This window comes from Ceratotherium simum, chromosome 4 (genome assembly GCF_057802395.1).
Source record: "Ceratotherium simum simum isolate JZ-2026a chromosome 4, ASM5780239v1, whole genome shotgun sequence".
NCBI classification, from domain to species: Eukaryota; Metazoa; Chordata; class Mammalia; order Perissodactyla; family Rhinocerotidae; genus Ceratotherium; species Ceratotherium simum.
Window position 1 is genome coordinate 74,048,807 of NC_141903.1, and position 23,748 is coordinate 74,072,554.

Consider the following 23,748-nt stretch of genomic DNA (forward strand, 5'->3'; position numbering starts at 1 on the left):
AAGCTTTCTCGTACAGCTCTGATTGTTCATTTCCATCCAGACGTGTGGCAGGCCTGCTTTTCCTGTCCTGGGCTTCTGCAGAGCAGAGTTTCAGAGTGCTTATTACCAAAGTGCACAAGTAAGTTCAACTATTCAGTTTATTATTTTTTTTCTGAGCTTGCATGAGTGGTGACCTCTCATGGCTGACTTACTGTTCTGAAAACCCATCCCCTATCCTAACCTCTTTTATACATATGAAAAGGGATTGAAATCTTGAATTCCTTTTCAAGGACTAATATTCACTTTAAAATGCCAGCTCACTAGTTCTAAAATCTTATTAAAGATGCATGTCATTGACTAATTGCCTCGACTTTGAAATTTATACTGTTATCTGGTACCTTGATATTCTTTATTGAATCTGAACTTGGATGAATATTCCTTTTGAGAGTGGATCTCAAACTTTGGTGAGCGTGGGGTACACGCTGGAAATACACATGCAGCTCTGCTCTACAAGAACTGAATCACATCCAGAGGAGTCAGGCCCAGAGATTCCAACAAATTGCCCACTAAAATTTGGGAATTGCTGCTTTAAAAGTTCAAAGATTATTTCTTCCTTTTGTGGAGTTGGCTCTTTGCTTTGAAGCCGGATTGCTTTTCCTTGGTATTCTTCCCTCCTCTTTCTTGCCCTCCTCAAATAGAATTCTATTTCAACAAGGACATAGTTGAAAACATTACCTTAAATAACTAAGCACCACCTGTAATATATTAATTTTATTGAGGGATAACTTGGATTTGTTTAACCCTCCTTGTTTTTTAGGTGCTCAACAAGAAATTTTTGGTTGACTGATTATCAATACTTCAATTAATATGTATTACGTAGATACATCCTATGAGAAAAAAAATGTTAACAAAGGAAGGAAATAATATTGCATAATTTTTCAGTAGGCTCCTACGTCTCTCTTTAAATGTACTAAATATCAAGGCTAATCTGCTTTCCTAATCAGTAAACTTAGAAGTAGAACTGAAGAAGGACTTTAATTAGCATAGAGAGTATCCATGCCAGAGAGTGGAAAATGGTGACAATTATAGTAATTGATAATAGTTACTAGATCATAGGACAAGGCTGGTGCGCAGGCACCTTAGAACTTGTAAAGCAGGTTTTCACACTTGAGATGCATCAGAACCACCTCGAGTGAGGGCTGGTTAAGCCAGAATGCTGGGCCCCACCCCCTGAGCTTCTGATTCCTTTGGTCTGGTGTGGGGCTAAAGCATTTGAATTTCTAACAAGTTCCTGGGTAACACTGATGCCATTGGTCTGTGGACCACACTTTGAGAACTTTGCTATACAGAGGAAGGAAACTTTAAATAGCAGCAGCAAGTGACTTGGAAGGTACCTTGGAGAGCATGAAAACTAGTAGTTTTCAAAGTTTTTTTTTCTTAGTTATGAAATTCCAGTTGTCACCACCCCTTCAATGAGTTCCCCAAAACTTTGATTTAAAAAATAAATAAAAGTAATAAAAGACTAATTACCTTAAGCAGGTCAAATCTTTGCTTATGGAATATAATACTTTTTTCTATGCAAGGTCCCCAACACACAGATACTCCTAACACCCTCCCACGTACACACACACGCGCACACACACATACAGAATAGTGCAGTGCTCTTAGTACACTCGGGGCCCTGGAGTACAGTCTGGGAAACCATAGATAAGAAAACTGAGGCCCAGAGAGAGAGCAACATGCCCAAGTCACGTAGTCATAAACTGCAAGAAAGATGCAAGCAAATGTTAATGTTAAGCCCTTGTCTTTTCTACTCCTGGTAGCCCAAGTTTATATTTTCCCCTTTGCCTTATAATTTTATTTCAAGTTCTTACTTTTCATACTTAGACTAACTTTTTATCTGTTTCACAACTGTACAGTTAATCAAATCACAGGTGAATTATGGAGTTTCTTTTTAGAAAGTACTATTTTTAACAAAAAAAAATTTGAAGGAAAGATCACTTTTGAAAAATGATATCTGGTTAGTATATCTTTGGAATCCCTCCTTTTCTTTCTTTTAGCCTTGTACACAGACCACTTTAATTCCCACATTCATTAGCCCTGTTTTTGTGAAGAAATATTCTTCCTCTTCCTCCCCCTTAGCTTCCCAATTTGTTTTGGGAATGTTCTTCCAGGTTATAGGAAAGCATTTTCTAACAACTAATGGCAGTAGGTAAAGCCTCCGTTAAGTTCATTTTATTTCTGTGAAAGCAGGAAGGGTCCCATGGGAAGCATTCATTCTCCCTCCCATCCTATAAGTCAAGTTTTTGTTCTCATGTGAAAAATGGGAACAGGAACAAGCAAGGGCGTCAGACCTGTACCATTCAAGAACCTAACTTAGCAACGCTAATTGAAGATGCTGTGTAACCTAGATTGCACCCAATTATAATTTGACTAAGTGCAGTGTATAACTTCTGCTTCTAGAGTGTGTAGGGAATGTCATTAAGTATATTCATCAGCAAGCTGAAATATTGTAAGTATGAATACATGTGCTCGTATAATAGAAAAGTTAGAAGGTGATTTCATGTATTAGCGATGTAGGAAGATCTAGACTGGAATGTCTTTTCACATATTATCAACTCACTTACCTGGACAATACCCTTTAGCAATGTTATACTTAAATCATGATTACTTTTAAAGCTAGGAGAGAGTCTCTACCCTAAAGACCAATATTGGGAGAAGCTCAGGAATGAAGGTCAGAAATACTGGGTTCTAGTCACACATTCACCATTTATTAGCCCAACCACTCTGAGCCTCAAATTTCTCATCAGTAAAATGGGAATAGCAGGCTTGCCTCCCTGCTTCATAGGTTTTTAGTGGATACCAAATAATACAATGTACACATACGCACTTTTGAATTCTAAAGCTCTATATAAATGAGTAGTTATTAACTGCTTGGTCTTCGCTAATTATTTCTTTTTACTTGCCAAAAATTTGTTTTCCTTCTTTCTTTCTTTGCCACTAATATTCCTTAACAAAAGTTTCAGTCCCAAAGTTTAGAACCTGATTCTCTGGAGTCTGCTGTTAGAGGCAATCTCAACAGTAGCAGAAGTGGTTAGATAGATACATAGATAGACACTGAAATCTATTGCTGCGTTATATAATCATAAGCATGAAATCTTAGAACTAACAAAAAATGCCTTGAAGATCACTTGTTGTAATGAATTCTAAATAATTATTTTAATCTGAGAAATCCTTGGTTCAAAGAAAATCTAGTGTGGAAACCCAGTGTGTAAAACAGATGACAGCAGAGTGGGGCATAGAGTCCTGTGAAAGTTACAGGTGCTCCAGGAAACCTCCATTGCACTTCAGAACACAGCTGAACACTGCTCTTGGAGCTCACAGAAGTGAGGGGCATGTAGGCAAAGTCCTACATTGATATTAATAAGGCAAAGCCACCAAGCAACGTTGTTCAGGATTTGCTGATCACCAAGGCGGGTGAAAATTCAATGTGATTTGGAAAGATTTCCGTTGATATGTTCAAATATTAAAAGTATTGTCTTTTGAAGAATGTAGTGTTTTTCCTACTAAAAGCACCTTGAAATGCATGACGTTTGATGGCTATGGCATTACTGTGGGAAAAAAGTAGAAATTTAATGTGGAAGGGGACTTACAGAAAATAGGCTATCACTTTATAACATTAACATAGAAGGAATTAGGCCAAAAGTAGAGCTAATCCATGATTTAGAAGTGGAGTACTTTGAGGCTGAGAGAAATGTTGAATTTCTTCATGAAATAGCTATAAGTGAAGCAAATATGCTTGACAACATGAAAGAAACAGCAATTTTGATGGTATTGCTTGGTTCTGAATCCAGATGGAAAAGGTTTAACATTTTGGCTACTTTCTCTGGCTTGTTTTATGTACTATTTAGTTCAAAAAGATTATATGGCCATTTTTAGTAGACTTGCTAATTTTTAACAATTCTGATTTTGTTCACTGGCTTGAAAATTGTGATTTAGAAGTGAGCATAATAAAGATCATTAAAGAAAATATTCAAATACAGAATGAGAAATAAATCCAGAAACATACCTGCCAATTTAAATCATGTTATGTAATTTTTAAAATTTGTGATGCAAGTTTCAGGCATAAGTAAGACATCTCAGGTGGACATATTGATTTTATTTTCTCTTCTATGGTACCTTAAATAGTTCTTTCATGAGCTGAAACTCAGTTATCTCCTAATGTGGCAATAAAAAAGTTTTTAAATTGTCTGAATAGAACTTGCAACTAATCTTACAACTAAAAACCACCTCTAAAATCCATGTGTAGCATTAAAAAAAAGATTTTCAAAAACCATAAGTAATTAAAAATTAAATATCACAGTGAGAATGAGGCCTTTGATATTTATGATATTTTTTATACATTTGTTGGCACAGGCATATTTGATGCACATGCAAATTTTCATTGATGTTCTTGAAGTATCTACATCTTGTAATTTTAAGAGTTGAAAAACTAGACTTTATTTTGAGCACTCAGCTCTTTTACACAACAACCTTAAATTTATCATGAGATGATAACTTTATATTTATTAATAATTTTATAATTAATAAATAATAATCCATAAATTTTTTTATTTTTAAAAATTGTAACTGCCTATTTTTTATTTTTGAAAAATTATAACAACAGGGTGAAGGGTAATGCCATATGAGGCGTTTTGGTTTAAAACACAGTATGCTAACTGTGTTTTCCTTTGCCAAATGTTTCAGACCCAAAGTTTACGTCTGTCAGATGCACACAGAAAATCACATCTTTGGAGAGGAATAGTCAGCATCACGTTGATTGAGGGGCGAGACCTCAAGGCGATGGATTCAAACGGGTTGAGTGACCCCTACGTGAAGTTCCGGCTTGGGCATCAGAAGTACAAGAGCAAGGTGATTGTATCTCTTTTGTGTTCCTGTCAGTATGTGGAAGGCACTGGTTGGTTAACAGTCGTGCTTTGAGAGATGAAAACACTAGATACTTTAAAAAATGCTTAATAGAACTTCTTTGAACATCACGTCAACAAACAAGATCAACAATTGTATTGTATTTCTTACTTTATGAGCTATGTGACCTTGGGTAAACTACTTAACTTCTCCATGCCTCAATTTCTTCATCTATAACCCAGGAATAATAGTAGGAACTATCCCTTTTAAGGGGGGGGGGGCGGTGTGCTAGAACAAACATAGATGCCTGGCACATAAAGTACACAGAGTATTGGCTATTGTTATTATTATAACAAGGACTAGTATCAGTACTACAAGTAGCATTATTTTACATGCCATAAAAATCTTTGTACATTAGTCTGAGCCATTTTATTCAAACTGACTTGTACCAATGCAGATTGCAAGTTTTTTTAAAATTTATTTTGAAAACAAAGGGCCTAATTCCTGCTGCCACTACTAGCAGGGTGCCCTGGGACATGTTACTTTGCCTCTCCATGCCCCAATTTCCCCATCTGAAAAAATGAGAATTAAAATAATGCCTACCTAACAAAAGTTATGAGAAGATTGCATGAATATATGTTACACATGTTAAGGGCTTGGAATACTGTCTTGCCCATAATAAATATTCCATAAAGGGTAGTAGCAGAGGGAGGAGGAAGAGTGGCAGCGGTGGTAATAAGTATATTGTATAGTAACAATTATATTAGTAGTAATAATATATTAAATAATCATATTATTGATAGAAGTAATAATAATTAGTAATATAAGTATGACCTAGTGGTCATAGTTATATTTGGGGCACATGTCTTATCTGTGTTGTATCCAAATGTAACCTCTTTAATGGTCAGCTTCTACAGCTGGTATTTATAGACGACTTGGGACAACTGATCCCATCCATCTTGTATTAAAAATTACATTCCACTTTGATGGGAATATCTTTGCCTTGACATCATCGTTTTCACGAATTTTTGATAAACAGCCTGCCTAGGTGCCTTCTGGCCCAGTTTTCATCGGTCCCTAAGGTACCTAATATCACAGAGCTGATTCATTACCAGGCAGTACAAACTGCTAGCAGGCTGACTGGTTACCTTATTGAGTGCCCACATGGAAGGAGAAGGCATCGTTTCTGACGTGAAGGAAATCATATAGGAAAGACAATCCTAAAAAAGAAAACTGAAAAGTTTATGGCCAAATAAGTAAGACAGTCCACTCCCCAAAATACTGTAGGAGTTCATCTGAGCCCAACTATGAGACATTTGAATTACCGTAGCACCCGTCCATCCATTGCCATCTTTTCTTTTTTCTGCCATAGGCTTAGTAATGTATTTTAAAGAAATTACTTATTCCAAAAATAGGTACCTATGACCACTTCTATCTTGTCCTTTATCAATTAACATCATTTCCATGTTCTGGTAGGCTTAAAACATTACTTATTTTTATAGTTCTGCTCTTTAGGTATGAAATATGAAACCCAGCTATGGACACGTGTCTCTCTTTGCTCTTTCTTTCCATGATCTATTGCCGATTAATTTCAGATTATGAACTTTAAAAATTGTGATTCATTTGCATTGCCTTTGCACATAACATACTTCATTGCTTTCAAAGTCTTTACATCTGAAGATCTGTTTCTCATACGTTAAAAAGAGAAAAGGCCACTGCGTGCCCTCCTGCTAAAAAAAGAATACAGAAACAAATATGAATGTTGTTTAACCCAATGGTGAACAGAATTTTAAAACACATCCACATGGGTCACTTTATTCATTGATTTCACCAGGTGTCTTATCTGATACTTGAAATTACAAAATTGCACTTTATATATCTTTCTTGTATGCATGACATGGAGATTATACACACACACACACATTTCATATTAATTCACAAACATTTTTGGCATATTGTTGTGGGGAAAGAGATCTGAAACTCTAATCAAAGCCTTGAAGTAGAGTCTAAATGCTAAAATGACTTTAGGTGGGTCACTTAAACTCCAAGTCTCAGTTTCTCCATAGATAAAATGGGAATGATACATCAATGCTGTAATTCTAAGGTAAGAGTTTGTCTGACCATGCCAGCTACTTGCTTTTTCCTCCTGCTCCCACAGAACTTCATTGTCTTTTTTTTTTTTTTTTCATGTATTCAGCTTGGAATTCCATGTGTGTGGGGAGTAAGGAAAAACAGAAACTCTGGAAATTCTCATCTTCCTTTATTATGAGATGACAGACTATGAGTTATGTCTTCGTGCATTAACTGGTTATGTAAGATAAATGCTAGTACCTGAGTGAGCTATTTCACTTATAGACTATTTGCTTTTCTGTATAACTCATATCTCTCACCTGTTATTCAAGATGATGAGGGGGTGCCTCTTGGTTTTCAGGACACATCCTTTAGGGTTCTTTTAGACGATATGCAGTAAAGATGCTAGAGATCTAAGGATTCATTTCTTCATTTCTGGAAGCTTTTGTTCAAATCTCACACTTTATGCTTTTCTACATAGTACCTAAAGTTTGATTTAATGTCTCAAGTTAAATTTTTTGAAAAGACTGATATTGATGAGACAATAATGACTTTTTGGTTTTCCAGATTATGCCAAAAACTTTGAATCCTCAGTGGAGGGAACAATTTGATTTTCATCTCTATGAAGAAAGAGGTGGAATTATTGATATCACTGCGTGGGACAAAGATGCTGGGAAAAGGGATGATTTTATTGGCAGGTTTGTACAATTTTGTATTTTTGGTTCACTCTAGAGAGGGAAAATTTTCTTAAAAGAATATTTGCTTTAAGTCTAGTTATTGTAATTGATCTTTACTGTTTTGGAAGAAGGGATCTTACCATAGTAAGGCAATGCTTGGGTGAATTGAAAAATAGATTTGAAGAGTGACCAGTAGGTGGCAGTTTTGACCAGTTGATGGACAAGCTATCCGCATTTGAGATCCAGAAATTTTCTCCAGATGTCAGAAACATTGTGAGTAAAAGTTATGGGAGTTGAGAAAGAGGAATCTCATTTGATTTAAGATACTTAAAGGAACAAAGAGCGTATTCACAGACTGTAAAGTGATCTGAGATAATATTACTTTTCATAAAGCATATTGTGACCATAAAATGCATTGTTTCCTACAACTCTCTACAAGATAGAGAATCTTTACAATCTCCTAGGAGCTCATAAATCTGTAGCATTCCCACGTTTTACTGAAGGAAGCATGTAAGTGAGGCAGATCCACGTTAATCTGGTAACGCAGTGAAGAAAGAAGTATTCTGAGGCTTACGTGACATCTCTCCACAAAGACAAGGTTATTTTGAATGACTGCTTGAATTATATGAATTGTTTTCTTACTTTAAAGTCTATTTTTATATTTTCGATAATCGTATATGTCTCTTTGTAGCAAAAGACATTGAGACCTGCCAATACTGAAATAAAGCATGGTGTAGAGAAGAATCTGTTAGTTTACAAAATTCTTCCTTCATTGTAGTTCACATGAATTCCAAGTCTCTAAAAATACAGCCTGAAGAAATGCATACATATTAATAATAATAAAGAGAATTTTATGCTAGAAAAGCAAGAACAGGAATCCAACCCAACATATTTATCTCTTTGTTTTTTTGTTATTACAATATATATGTTTTAAACAATAGTTTTCTTCGTAGGATTGTAAAGTGAGAGGTCAAAGATTAGCTTCAGTTAACCTTTAATATTTTCCTTACGAAATGGGAAAAACTCCACTGTAATCTAATATACTGTGTTACACTTCAATCCTTTTTAAAGGACAGACCTTCATTGTATATTTTTTCCCTCTAGCAAAACACTATTTTCAGAGTTTTCTTCAAGTTTTCCTTGTTCTCTTCAGGATATACCACCAGCTTCAGTAGCAATATACATCTGTTAATGCACTGAATACGTTTCATTATAATTATGTCTATGTTTCTGTCTCCTCAGTATGCTATGAACTCTTTCAAATAGGTACTGTCTCGCTATTCCTTGCGTTAACTACTTTATTTTCATAATTTATAGCAACATTAGTTATATTTGGTGACCACAAGATAATCAGAATGACTGTCATGTGTAACTTCCTACCTCAATCTCATTACTTTATATTCAAAATATCTCATATTGGTAAAATAATGAAGTAATTGCTAAAATGTGCTGGCTTACTGTCCTTCTGGGTCCGTATTACATGCAGTCTTTCTTATCCCCTTCTCCATTTTTTTCCATAATGACAGATACCCTTTTATGTATTTTTTCTTTTTCTGAAAAAAATTTCCAAATTTGGAAGTTATGAAAATTCCTCTGCCCACTTAGTACTGATCTTTCTCTTTTCCTCATTGATATTATGAATTCTTCAAGGGCGTACCTAATTACATTACAGAAAGGTTTGCAGAGAGGGGGACCTGTTTACCTCACTTCACCTTGTTTCTACGGATTTGTCCATATTTCGGCAAATTTTGAAAGAACAGTAACAAATGGCGGGTCTGAAGATCATAGGGATTGCTCTAGATAACTGGAGGCACTAAGAAAGTCTTATCAAGTTTGGAAAAAGAGAAGAAATCCATTTTTGGAGCTTCTTGGTTAGTGAACACGTGGAAGTCCTGGGAGAATGGCATAACCCGAGACAGCGTGGAAACTCTGTGCCCCTTCCCACATGCCTGGCCCTCTGCCTCTCTTCCATCTGGGCATTCCTGAGTTATATCCTTTTATAATAAACCAGTAATCTGGTTGGAAGTGTATCTTCCCTTCTTATTTTTTCTAGCTGTTGGAGGTATTTACCACCCACGTATAGTTTCTGGCTTGGGCTTTGCCTGGATTGGTAGGTGAGTTCTTTATGCTCATGACTATTACACAGGAGAATCCAGCCAGCAGAATCAAGGAGCCCTGGGATCCATCACCCGCATTGCCTTGACGGGCACAACTGTGTGCTCTGCCTCCAGTATCTTGGTTGGATTGAAAGTGGTTTGGGCGGTGAATCCAAATGCTACCATTAAAAAATTGTAGCAATTTTTAAAACTCTTGTTCATTTTGAATGACTTACTTTTATTTCCAGTTACATTTTTTTCCTAAATATAATAAAAACGTATCTGACATCAGCCTCACTAAAAAAAAAAAAAAAAAAAAAAAAAAAAAAAAAAAAATCCATTTTTGGTCACTTGCCAAACATGATTGCTTATGAAAGCAATTTGAGCCAAAAAATTTGAGAGTAAACGAAAGCACAAGTGTAGACTAGATGACCCCTAGGACAGCTCTTGTGTATCAGTTTAAACCACTATATACAGTAAAGGGAATTACTGTTGAATTTTGAGATAATCAAAGATGGATAATAGAAACTTGTTATACACTCTGCTGATTTAACAAAGATGCCTATTGCAGAAAAAGGAAACGACTATAGTAAATCATCATTTTAAATCTATTCGATGTCCAGATAGCAGCAGAAACTCTAGATATCTAACTTTATGCTTATTAAATTGTACTTTAAACACATCCTGCCACTGAAAAACAATATGTTATACCTAAGTGGCAGGCAAGTAAAGTTGCTTATGTTTATGTGAAGGTTGTGTGGAAATAATGCATATTATAATAGAATTCCTTGGTTCCTAGAATAGTTTAGAAGAGAATTGACTTACCTTCCAATTAAATTTGAGTTCTAAGAGTAAAATAACAGTAGTGAAACTATTATCATGGTCTTCTGTCTTCTTTTGCAACTTATCATTGCAACATTCTATGTCTGTGTTAACTTTTTATTATTTATTAATTAATTAATGTTTATTGAAATATATTTGACATATAACATGTAAATTTAAGGTGTACAACATGTTGATTTGATACATTTATATATTGTAGTATGATTGCTGGTGTGGCTATAGTTAGCACCTCTATCACGTTACATAATTATCACTTTTTTATGGTGATAATAATTAAGATATGTCTTATTAACTTAAAAATTAAAAACTATTTTATGAGTTGGCTGGTGGCTGGTAAGTAAATTTAGAGTTGGCCATGGAGGGTAATACTGTCCCTTCAATGTCTAATAACTTTTTTTAAGTATACTGTCTAAATTCAGTCTCAAATTTGAAAACACTTGTATAGAATACATTCTCTACATAGGCTAGTTTATTGTGTTTTAGTTTTGTTATTGTCCACTTTTTTTTTTGGTTTTGGTCACATATAATGATTTTTGAAAGTGTGTTTTGTAAATGTATACTCAGTACCAGGGCCTTTTTTTTTTTTTCCCACAATAAGGACAAGACTGGCTATGAATTAAAGAAACACTTGGAAATCTGGAGTGTCGGTACAGTGAAAACTACTTTAACGCTGACCGTTTCCCACTCCCATTCTCACTTGAACCCATATAGTCAGGCTTTTGCCCCCAACAATCCACCAAAACTGCTCTTGTCAAGGTCACCTGTGACCACCCAGTTGTTAAATCCAATAGCCAGTTTTCAGCCTCCGTCTTCCCTGACCCAGCAGCAGTGCTGGACTTGGCTGATTGCTTCTTTACCTTAAAACATGTTTTTGTTCACTTGGCTTCCAGGACTCCAGACTCTGTCTTCCTCTTATCTCATCACGTGCTTTCTTGGCGTCCTTCACAGACTTTTCCTCATCTGCCTCGTGTTTTAGTTCTGGAGAGCCTCAAAGCTCACTCCTTGGGCATCTTCTCTATCTGTACCAGCTCCCACGCTGACTTCATCCACTCTTGTTCTTTCCATAGCATCTAAGATTGACAGAGACGAACACACGGCTCCACTTCACAGCCCTTCTCTGAACTCCAGATTCCCATGTCCAACTGCCTGCTTGATATCTCCGCTTGACTGTCTAACAGCCTTCTCCAATTTAGCAGGTCAAAGGAAAACTTCTGACCCCCAGCCCCCAAAATCTGCTCTTCCTTCAGGAGTCTCCCTTGTTTAACAGCAAAAATCTAGTCATATTTGATCCCTTTCTTTCTCTCACTCTCGTCAAGTCCCTCAGCAGTCTGCTAACTTTTCCTTCAAAATATATTCAGAATTCACTCTTCTCATCCTCTCAATCATTATGATTCTGACTGAAGCCACCCTCAGATTTCATGCGGACCATAGCAATAGCCTCCTGTTCTTCCTTCCGTGCAACGTTAATAAAGCAATTCAAGTCCTCTGCTCAAAGCCCTTCCATTTTTCTCCTGTGTTAATCTGGGTAAAACCAAAGTTCTTACAGTGGCTTATAATGCTCTTCATGATCTGGCCCTGTGACTCCTCTGCCCTGAACTTCTGCTCTTCTGTCCCTCCCTCTCTCTGCACTGTTCCACCTTCTTTGCGGTTCCTCAAGCACACCAGACACTCTCCCACCTCAAGATCTTTCCCTCCACCTGTAACACTCGTTCTTCAGGTGTCCATCCACCTTGTTCTTTACCTTCTTTAGGTCTGTGCACAAATGTCACATCAGGGAGGCATCCACATCAACGCTATTTAAAATGGAAACCCCTTTTCCTTGATATTACCTGTCCCCAATCCTGCTTTGTTTTTCTCCATTGGAGTAATCACCGTTTGGCATCTTACGCATTTCACTCACTTACGTTATCATTTATTTCCCATCACCAGAATGTAAGCTCTCTGAGGGCAGAGGGTTTTTGAGTGTTTTGTTCACTGGGGCATCCTCGGTGACTAAAAAAGTATCTGGCACATAATAGGTGCTCAATAAATATTTGCCAGATTTTAATTTAAATAGCTGAAGCTTGATTTAACACTGGAAATTATGGTTTTTCCTTCTCTAAATAAATACAGAATTTGACACCAGGCAACGCAAAGGCAATTAGAACAACAGGCCTTAGTGTTCAGGTACAAAGCTTCAGTGTAACTGAGGAAAGATATTTTTGTATATAATTCAAAGGAGAGAATTATGAGTTAAAGTGTAAAAGTGTCTGAGTAATCTTTATTCTTAAAAAATACTGAATTATTGTATTTGAAAAAAAAAGATAGCCTATACATTTACCAAGATACTTATAACTTTTTTCATCATCATGATATCTAAGGAGTTAATGCCATTTGGTGGTTAAATTTTACACAAAAATTAATTTACCATGAATGGAAAGAAACAATAATAATAATGCTTCCAACTCATAGGGCACTATTACATACATTAGCTCAACATTAGGGGATAATAAGAATGGTTCATATCATACCAATTTTGCAGAGGCAAAAAGCGAGGCAGAAGGAGGTGTAGAGTTTGCTCAGCTAGTATGAAACTGGGGTGATTGATCTGAGACTCAAATCCAGGACTCTTGACTCTAAAGTCCATGCTCCTTTCACCTCTGTCTTATATTCAGTATGTTTTGAAGCCATTAAGTGCTCAATAAAATGCCAAGTAGTTGGTAAACCAACTTAGGTGGTGTACACCATACTGCATGTTTGAACAACAAATTTTACCTGTCACTGAACTACAAATTTCAAGTGAAGGTGAAATAATATTAATCTGCCTGTAATTATTTAACTTTCTGATCACCTGCATTTTGGCAGGCAAGACGGACTGCCACCTTTACGATAATCAGCTAATAAATCGTCATGATTGTTACACTTTTATGCAGAGCAGTAATCTGAACAAATTGGCTGCTGACAGCTGCGATAAATTGCCAGGAATGAGTGCTGTCAGAGAACAAGTTGTTTTTATGAACGTGCAGAATAAGTAAATCCTGTGTCAAGCAATTTTATTCAGTTGGAGTAATTTGCAATCCAATATAGCAAGATTTATAGCAGTATTTATTAGTGTGCAAAATGCTTGTTTATCTTTAAAGTGGCATTGATTTGGGGTACATATATTTTAGGTTGGTGAATTGCTGCTGAGTTTATTTGTTGCATTGTTATCGGAGCCAAGGCTGCCCATGACAGCAAAATGCCACAGGTATAAGCCTGAGTAGAGAGCTCTATTTCAACAAAATTTTTATTAATGATATATGATAAGAAAAACTTATTTCAAATGGGCAAGTCCTGGATGAAGAACAAATGCTTTCAAGTTCTACAACCATACAAATAAACCTATAACTCTATCTTTAATGCTGACAGAAAGAGAATGGGAGGTGCCTAGGTGCACACATATGTGTGTTCAGGTAGAGTATGGCAAATGAGGAAACAGCGTTTGACGTTGGATATTAACCAAATTAATGTCTTCTTAAGGTTGCAGGTCAATGCCTTTGAGCATTTGACATGCTACAGGTTCTGACTTGCAGTGTTTCTTTTTCTGATACCAATACTACAACGAGTCTTTTACTTCCCACATAAATTAGAGCAGGACCAATCCTGCTGCATTATTAGTTTGAAAGCACAAAGACAGCTAGTCAGATAATTCTAAACTGAAGAAAGTTTTTTTATAAAATCATTATATTCACCATTTTTTCTAACAAGGGATTGAGTGGACTATTTCATTAGGGAGATTGACAATATTTAAGTAAAGAATGGAGTGTGTCATAGATTCTTCTCTTGGTTTTTCATAAACTCAACCTAAGCCAAATATATTAAGATTTTAATCCATTTTCTTTCATGGGTTACTATTTTTTCTTTTGAAGATTTTCTCAGAATGTTTATAGTCACTGCAATATTTCTTATATGATGGGCAAAGTTTCTAAAGACAGTTTTCATGCACCACTATGTGTATATTAAATAGCTTGCCTTCAAGTCAATGAATGGGAAATTTCACAAGTTTGCAGAATTATGCTCTGAAAAAGCAATCTCCCCAAACACAGTTGAACAGTGACAACTTCTGACGACAGAAAGGTAATAACAGCATTAACATTTTGTAATGTCAGAGATGGTGTAAAACTTCTGCATAATTGTGAAACTTGAAACACCTTAGGGTTACATATTGAATTCTTTAAAATGCAAAGATTCCAAGGAATTATGTATTATATTGATTTATCATACGATTTTATAATATATGATGTACTATTAGTTTTACTAATATAAAGTTCTCATATATTAAGAAGTCTCAAAAAGCTTCATAATTTTATTGTTAAATTTGGTCAAAATTATGTAAAATATGTGTTTTTAAAAATTACCCCCAGAGAAGGTCAAATACCGTATGATTTCCTTCATTAAGTAGTAGATAATAACAACAATAAACAAACACATAGGGACAGAGATTGGATTGGTGGTTACCAGAGGGGAAGGGGGGAGGGAGGAGGGTGAAAGGGATAATTGGGTACATGTGTGTGGTGATGGGTTGTAATTAGTATTTTGGTGGTGAACATGATGTAATCTGTGCAGAAATAGAAGTACAATGATGTACACCTGAAATTTTTACAATGTTATAAACCAATGTTACTGCAATAAACAAAAAATTAAAAAAAAAAAAAAAAATTACCCCCACCTCAGAAATTCTTAACATCACCCTGCTGACTCCCAACCCCCACCAAAGAAATTCTATAGAGACTTGTCTTCCTGTTCTGAAGGCTGCATTTTTAAATGTCTTGCTAACCGTGGTGGCTTCATAATATCATTAGCTAATACCTCAAGGCACAACATACACTTAGAAGTACATTGTTAAAGAGAGTAGATAAAAATTTCTATTGCAAATATTCTTCTTGATAATTTTGGATTGTTTTGGCTGAATTCTTGCTGGGTCAGGTTGTACCAGCACTGGCTTGTAAATCAGAATGTGGCTGACACAGAGCTCAGCGAGAAGTGTCAGCTCTGCATATTCTTGTTTATCATTCTGTTCACTTGTGCTTGTTCAATTAGCGTTATCTTCAATCCACAGTTTCTTTACTGGGATCTGTTAAAGCCAATTGTCCATTTTGTGAGGATTAGTTCAGTTAAAACTAGATTATATAATCCGTAAATCCACTTAACATGGCATATATGAACTGCAAGTCAGCGAGAGCAAGGCAGCAAGTATGGGGGCCACTGTCACCCATTCCACATTATGTAGCTTTACTCTTCCTTCAAAATACTTGCAGGCCACATGTGATGTAGCTGATGGATGGGCAACCTGTGTTAATGCATATATTAAATATTTAGAAAGCTTGATTCCTATCCTATTTTTAAAGTTAAAAAAATCCAAATAGGGGGCCGGCCAGACACTATAGTGGTTAAGTTCGCGCACTCTGCTTTGGCAGCCCAGGGTCCACAGGTTCGAATCCTAGTTGCGGACCTACACATTGCTCATCAAGCCATGTGTGGCGGCGTCCCACGTATAAAATAAACGGAGATGGGCACAGATGTTAGCTCAGGGCTAATCTTCCTCAGCAAAAAGAGGAAGATTGGCAACAGATCTTAGATCAGAGCCAATCTTCCTCACACACACACACAAAAAATCCAAATAGTTCTAACATTTACTTCCTGCACCCCAGCGTACTCACACATATACACACGTATACATCCAGGGTGCTAATCCCAAGACTGTTTCAGCTGGGTAGAGATATCCTTAGTCACCAGTTCAGGCATGGCAGATGGAAAGGCATGGAAGAAAAAAGGTGATAAGAATGCTGAAATTTTTCTCTTTGAACTCCTAGGAGAAAATGTCACCAAATAAATGTGACATATTCCTTTCATGTGGCCTAAATAAATGCATATAGTTTTTTAAAAGTGCAAAGAACTTCAAGCTTTGATATGGAAGTCAGGAAATATGGTTTGAGTTCTTGCCATCCCTTAATTTCTCTGAGCCTCAATTTCCCCATTGTAGAATGAGAGAAAGTAGCTCTGAAATCTGCTTCAGTTTTGAGTCTGTTTTGAGTCTTTGAGTGATTGATTGCTTGATTGATGAGTTGCATTCAGTGCAGATAGTAAGTTTTTAAATTTTCCAATATCAAACTAAGGCATATGTGATAATAAAACAAAATACTATATTTCCATAGTGCTTTCAACTTTTCAAAGTAATTTTTCATCTATTATTTCTGTGTTCTTATAACTACGCAAAGATAAGGTATAGTTTTTTTTTAAATTTCCGTTTGATGAGTGAGGAAAGCTGACGCACAAAAAGTTTAAGTGACTTGCTTATTCTCGCGATACTAATGAGTAATCGAGCTTTATTAAAACTGGTGTTCTGAACACCTGGCCATGGAATCTGAAGCCAAATAACGTTGTTCAAAGTGACACACTGAGTCTGTGGTAGTTCTGGAAATAAGACTGTGAGAAACTAGAAAGTTAGAAAGGGCCGAATCTCCAAAATCTAACAGAAGCCTGCCACATAAGGTGCTTGATAAATAGTTAATGGTTGAATTAATTAATAAGTGAATTAAATGAGTGTTGGAAAGCAATCAAATCACTTTCTAGGGAGGCAGTATAGAAGTGGTAGAATGAGCACATTACACACTAGTCCTGCCTCTGCCACTGTCACCATGGGTAAACTTTTGGCCTCTCTGAACCTCCGTCTTCTTGTCCATGAGTACTTGAATACTTTTAGAGCACCGGCTATATTCCAGGTGCTGGGCTAGGTGCCTGCCCTTGAGGCGTCTCAGGATATTGACAGAAAAAGACAACTGCAGGTTATTTCAATGAGAATTAGTAAAAATTAACCAAGCAAAGATAGGTGGATACATCATCTCAGGCAGAGGGGTCGCCTTGTCCAATCACAAAGAAACGGGTGAGCCCTAGCATGGATGGTGGGAGAATTGCAACCTGTCTGGAATGACTTAAGTAGTAAGTGTGAGTTAGCAAGTGACACACAAACTGACGGTAGGTCGTGGAGGGCACCAGCGCCTTGCTAAGGATATTTCACAGGTGGTGGGAAGCCAGGGGAGGGACATGGTCAGGTTTGGGTTTTAGACATCTGTAACAGGGGATTGAATTGTATCAATGGTTTTTGCCTTAGCCCAGGGTCCCTAGGAAACAGAGTTTAAGGCAAAGATTAAGTGCTGACGCTTTATTGGGAGGTACAATTGCAGGCACTGAGAGTAAGAAAGAAAGAACATGAGGCAGAGAAGACTAGGAAGCAATGCAAGGTGATATGTTACTGGGCTGGCCACTGTCTCCTGTATTTCAGAGACACAGCTGGTTGCCCGGCGTGTGCACTCACTTGGCCACATGTGGACAGGCAATATGGGGAATCATGCTTTGGAACAATTTGTGAAAGGGAGGAAGGTGTGGAGAGTTATCTTCCCCTCTCCTATTCCATTGATTTAAGTTCACCTCACAAGAGACAACTTCTGCATTGTTTCATGTGGCTTCTTTGGCAGTTGATCATGGAGCCAGATCCCATACCCCATAATGTGGTTTTTCATCCAAGTGCAGAAGTAGTCTTAGAAGCCAGAAACTTGGGGCACGTAGCAGTTAGGCCTAGATGCACAGTGGCAGCCAAGAGGAGTGCCCAGGCCTTTGGGGCAAGTGAAAGTTCAGCCCGTCCTAGTGGAAGACCTATGAAGACGCAAGCACAGCCGATGGGTCGTGGTGGTGGGATGAAGAGCAGGCCCTTGGGAAGGCTCAGCCAAAGTCGAAGCTGAGGGAAAGCAGGCAGCTGAGGACCTAGGAGACCATGGCTCCAGGAGACTCTGAGGGGGCGTATAAGATGTGTCCAATAAGTTTCCAAACCGTACATGTGGAACCCCAAAATAAAACAGATGTAAGAAGAGTTGTTCTTTAAAGAGGACAGTCCACACTCCATTTTTTTCACCCCGTCCCCCCATGGTGAACTTTGAGGCACCCCTAGTGCTCCTGGGAAGACAATTTGAAATTAGGTTATCTGCCTTCTAGCACCAACATTCAGACTTTATTGGGGGGGGGGCGATTTAGTAATACATCTGAGGAATAATATTGCCTATAAGATCAATTTTTTCTCTTTGTTTTTTGGTTGTGTAATTGCAAAGAAAGGAAGATGTAAACAAGTGTAAACATGGATAGAATTATAACAAATTATGGAATTCGGGCTTTTTGAGAATTTGAAGTCTACCTAGTTCAATTACCTCACAATGCAGATGAGGAAACTGGAGTTCAAGAGGATAAGCTGTCTTGGAAAAGGTCATACAACTGATTAGTGACAGATGGAGGACTAGACCCAAGAGAATCTGACTCCCAACCCTGGGCTCTGTTTCCTGTGACGTATCTGTACGTATTTTTGGAATTCATGAATTTGCTTCAATACTTTTAAAATTTTGCATTTTCATTGTGACAACAATATAAAACCATTAATTTGTGCCTATTCTAAACCATCTGGATGACCACTCAGTACTTCTATATCCAAAGCATAGTGAATCCTCCCTTTGTTCAGGACATGACGGTGCAGGCAAACCAAACACAAGCGAATCTGCCTGTTGGGCTGCTATAACAGAATACTGTAGACTGGGCGGCTTATAAACAACAGACGTTTATTTTTGACAGTTCTGGAGGCTGGGAAGTCCAAGATCAAGATACCAGCAGATTCAGTGTCTGGTTTCCTGGTTCATAGATTGCCGTCTTTTCTCTGTGTCCTCACATGGCAGAAGGCGTGAGGGATCTCCCAGGGACCTCTTATTAGGGCACTAATCCCATCCATGAGGGCTCCACTCTCATGACCTAATCATCTCCCAAAGTCCTCACTTCTTAATCCCATCACATTGGCCATTAGATTTCAATATATGAACTTGAGGGATGCAAACTTTCAAACCGTAGCACTGGCTCATGGCAATTAGTACTGAATTCACTTTGCAGTAGACTATATTGCAGGAGTTCCATCTTTTTACATATTTATTCAGTAGCAACAAAGGGGTAGAAAAGGCTTTTTCTCCACCAATTCCAGCAATAATTTGATTTGATGCCCATTTAATGCAGATTTCAGTGATGCTATAATGCTAACTTTACCCTCAAATTAACAGGAAAATTTTGTTGGTTATCAGGTACAATTTCATTTATTTATTTATTTTTTTGTTTTGTTTTTTTGTGAGGAGATCAGCCCTGTGCTAACATCCGCCAATCCTCCTCTTTTTTTGCTGAGGAAGACGGCCCTGGGCTAACATCTGTGCCCATCTTCCTCCACTTTATATGGGACGCCGCCACAGCATGGCTTGCCAAGCAGTGTGTCGGTGCGCACCCGGGATCCAAACCAGCAAACCCCGGGCCGCCGCAGCGGAGCGCGCGCACTTAACCACTTGCGCCACCGGGCCGGCCCCTACAATTTCATTTAAAATGGCATCTGAGGATTACCCCTGAGCAGAGATTTTAGGTGAATAGGAGATCTGAATAACCTCAGCTAGCAAAAGGAAGCTTGAAGTCATTAATATTCTCTTGCCCAATAGATTTGTATAAATAGGCATTTTCTACATTAGAATTATTAAAGTCAAAATTCTGAAACATTAAATATAGGACAGGACCTGAGACTGTTTCTACGAGTAGACCCAATACTGAAAATGTAGTTGCAGCAGAAAAGCATAATCCTCCCTATAAATTTATAATGTTAATTTAAATGTTATTAGTTTCATGGTTTTTAAAATTCAATTTGTAAATTTTTCTTAGTTTATAATATTATAAGAGCAATAACTTACAGCCTTCTTCCCTAGTTTATATATATTTTAAAAGCATAAAAATAACATTATTCCATGCTAGAAAATTGAGATAATTTTTCTGTTAAAAACAAGCGCAGATGTTATTCAGTTTAAGACCCACTGCAAACAGCTCACACTTCCTCCTGGGGTGCCCGACTACTTAATGACAGACTGTCAAGGAAAAAGCCTCAAACTTGGATTCCAGATCCCAAGATCAGGTCCTGCCTCTGCGAATAACTAACTGTATATCTCCATTAACTCATGTAACTTCTCCAGGCCTCAGTTTTCTTATTGGTAAATTCAGGAGATAGCGAGGATCACAAATTTTTATACGTATTGGAACCAGGTACAGAATTAAGTGAAATAGGCCAACTGTAAATAATAGACAGTATTGGGGACAGTAACTAAGTCAGAGGGCATTTGCTCTGTCTTTAAAATTATTTAAATTCAAAACTTTTTTTAGCACTACAAGCAAAAACAACAAACCAATGGACCAGATTAGAGATGCAAGTTGCCAGTTTGCAATTCCTGGACCAGATCATCTGTACAGCACCTTCCTCAACTCTAAAGCATTAAAAGCAATGACTCTAATGTAAATGAGGAGTAGACCAACATCTATATGACCGGTGCAAAATGGTCATAAGCATAGAAGGAAATCCTCCAGAAGGGATCAATGTGTTTTAGTGTTGTAAGAGTGAGGCAGTGTTGTACAAAAGACAAAGGCAAGGATGGGACTGGGAAATGCACAAAGCGAATGAAAGACCCTTCTTGGTTCTAACTTGATCCAACCAAAAGTACTCTCTGAATTGTAATCCTTGTTCATTTCTCTAGTATTGTACTCCCAACCTAGTCCAAAGATTCATGCACATTCAGCAAACTACAGGCTAGGCACTGTGCCAGATACTAGAAAGATCTGTAGAAAATCATATTCATGTTTTTCCTTTTGATTACAGAATACATTTGACTGGCTGTTTTTCACCATTGCTTTGTTTTCCCTCCATTTGTTCCAGGTGTTACTGACAAGAACTTAATTCCAATTAAAATTAGAGTATTAGATAAGGCATTTGATGTGTTCTCATCCTTTAGAGTTTGAGGAGTCAGCATGAGAGTATTTTGAAATGGATGTTGTCTTCACAGAAACAGTGAGGTTATTGGATATACATCTAACTTTAGGAAGATGTTTTCCAGACTTGGTACAGACCCTAATTTTCCTGCTCTCCCAGTAGTTAGCGTTTGGCACATAGAAGACTTTCTATCACTGACCAGAGTGTTTCTTTTCCTTTTTGTTTCTTGCATCTATATTCCTCTTCTTCCCGATTGTTTCTAGTCCTGACCATCTCTCATGTCATTTTTGCTAGGCAAAATTAAAAGGTAAATGTCCGACTTTGGTCCAATTTCTAAAATTACTCACACTAAAGAGGTGTTTGAACCCAACTGTGATCATTGAGGCCCTACTCATAGGAGTATAATTTAAAAGCAAAACAATAAACAATAAAAAGAGTAAAGAATAAGAAGGAGCAAAAATTGAATCTTTCCCTATTAGCTGACCCCCCTGTTATGTTGTGATATGTTACCACAGTTATTTTTGTAATTGGCTATTTCCTGTTTTAAATGCCTTTCATTCATATCTGCCCCCTTTCTCTCAGTTTATCCGCCTTGTGGTCACCACAGTATCTTTCTCTTCCGAATCAACTGACATTTTTGTGAAAAGACTTTGCGAGGTGTTGAGCTCTGAGAGAGGGGCCTATCGAGCTTGGGCTGCCACGTTATGAAACCTCTCTTAGGACAACTCTGGCACATAACACTCGAGCTATAATGTTTTTAGAGGATTTGTTGTTTATTATTTAGATTTATGCAGTGTTTTATGAATAAATTGGCATGGTTTTAAAAATGTAAAACTTATGGCGTCACCATAGTACATACTCTATTCACTGCTTAATAACATTTATGATTGAGGGAAAAAGCACCCATTGTTTTACAAGTGACACAAAAAATTCAGATTCTCAGTAGTTTGCCTCTCTAGAAAGCTCATGTTAGTCTTTCTGTAAGCAGAGCCCCACTGACCTCGGCCATCTAGGGATTGGAAGTCCCCGCCGATTTATGAATATGGTGACAATGGGTAGTAATCAAATTAGATAAACACGTTTTTTAATATCTTACAGGAAATGAGAATTAGACACTAAAATAATCAGCGTCTGAATTTTGTGAAGAAAGTCAGCTGACATGAAACACATATTCTTCCAGTGTTGCGAATAGTATTTCTATTGATTTATTTTTCACATAGCTCTGAGCAGCCTGCATTTCTACTGTTTGATGTGGGATGGGGGAAGAGGGGGAAGACACTTGCTAATTCAAAACATTTGTTTCTAGGTGCCAGGTCGACCTGTCGGCCCTCAGTAGGGAACAGACACACAAGTTGGAGTTGCAGCTGGAAGAGGGTGAGGGACACCTGGTGCTCCTGGTCACCCTGACAGCTTCGGCCACAGTCAGTATCTCTGACCTCTCCATCAACTCCCTGGAGGACCAGAAAGAGCGGGAGGCAATATTAAAGAGATATGTACGTATGTAACCCTCCTCCTTCGGGGTCATGTGTGACTAGATGAGGTTGTAAATCATTTACCTGGAGTGACAGAAGTACATCTGAAGAGCTGTCTGACAGATGAATCAGCAGAAGCAGAAAGCTGAGCAGATGCACACGCCACACATAGCTCTGCAGAAGCACCTGCGTTACCTAGTGATGTCTAGACGCCTGTCTCCTCTAGAGTCTCTTCCAGGGCAACTTCTAGATTCTGAGATTCTCCTCAGTGATTTTATCATGCAGCAAAATTATCATGCAGGGAAACTTCCCATAAAGGAAAAGTCAAGTTTACACAACATTACTTTAAAATTAATTCATTGACTCTTTGTCATTGCAATTAAGATTTCTTTGTCTTTCCAACTTTGAAACAGAGTTAATGGCACTTACATTAAATAGTAGCTTGGTAACTACAGGTTATTCACAGAAACAATTTTTATTTTCAACTGCTTAGGAAAGCCTCACTTTATTCCTTTAATTTTTTTTTAATTGAATGTGTAATAAAATTAAAAGGAAATATCCTTACCTTTTGATCAAATGTAGAGTGACAGGGTGGAATAGTGAGTCGCTAAAATAAGTACCCTTCTCAAATTTTACCCAAACAAAATATTCACAGCTAAATCTACCTGTTTCCCAGCGTCCTCACACGATGCATTTCCCACCATGTAGTTTTCTTGAATCAACAGAGAGGGGAGCTCTTACTCCACGGTTCTCTCAATGGAGGCTTGAAAAAGTGAATGCCTCAGTACCCATGAAGCTGGGGAGAAAGCTTTTCCACTTAAAATTACAAAGCTTGTATTGTACAATGCTGCCAGGTGTTTAGAAGGCTCCTC

The 23,748-nt window shown here is 37.5% G+C and overlaps 1 protein-coding gene across 12 annotated transcripts in view; it reads left to right on the forward strand.

The window, feature by feature from the left end:
• Window positions 1–23,748, forward strand: part of MCTP1 (multiple C2 and transmembrane domain containing 1) — a 507,353-nt gene that overhangs the window by 304,493 nt on the left and 179,112 nt on the right. For 8 of the 12 annotated variants that reach the window (XM_087430024.1, XM_087430027.1, XM_087430025.1 and 5 more), the window contains 4 exons: window positions 41–118; window positions 4,726–4,890; window positions 7,522–7,652; window positions 22,711–22,897. In XM_087430024.1, coding sequence (XP_087286150.1) covers window positions 41–118; window positions 4,726–4,890; window positions 7,522–7,652; window positions 22,711–22,897 — 561 coding nt within the window. The remainder of the gene's footprint in view (window positions 1–40; window positions 119–4,725; window positions 4,891–7,521; window positions 7,653–22,710; window positions 22,898–23,748) is intronic. The other 4 variants (XM_087430026.1, XM_087430029.1, XM_087430028.1 and 1 more) reach the window with 1 other exon arrangement.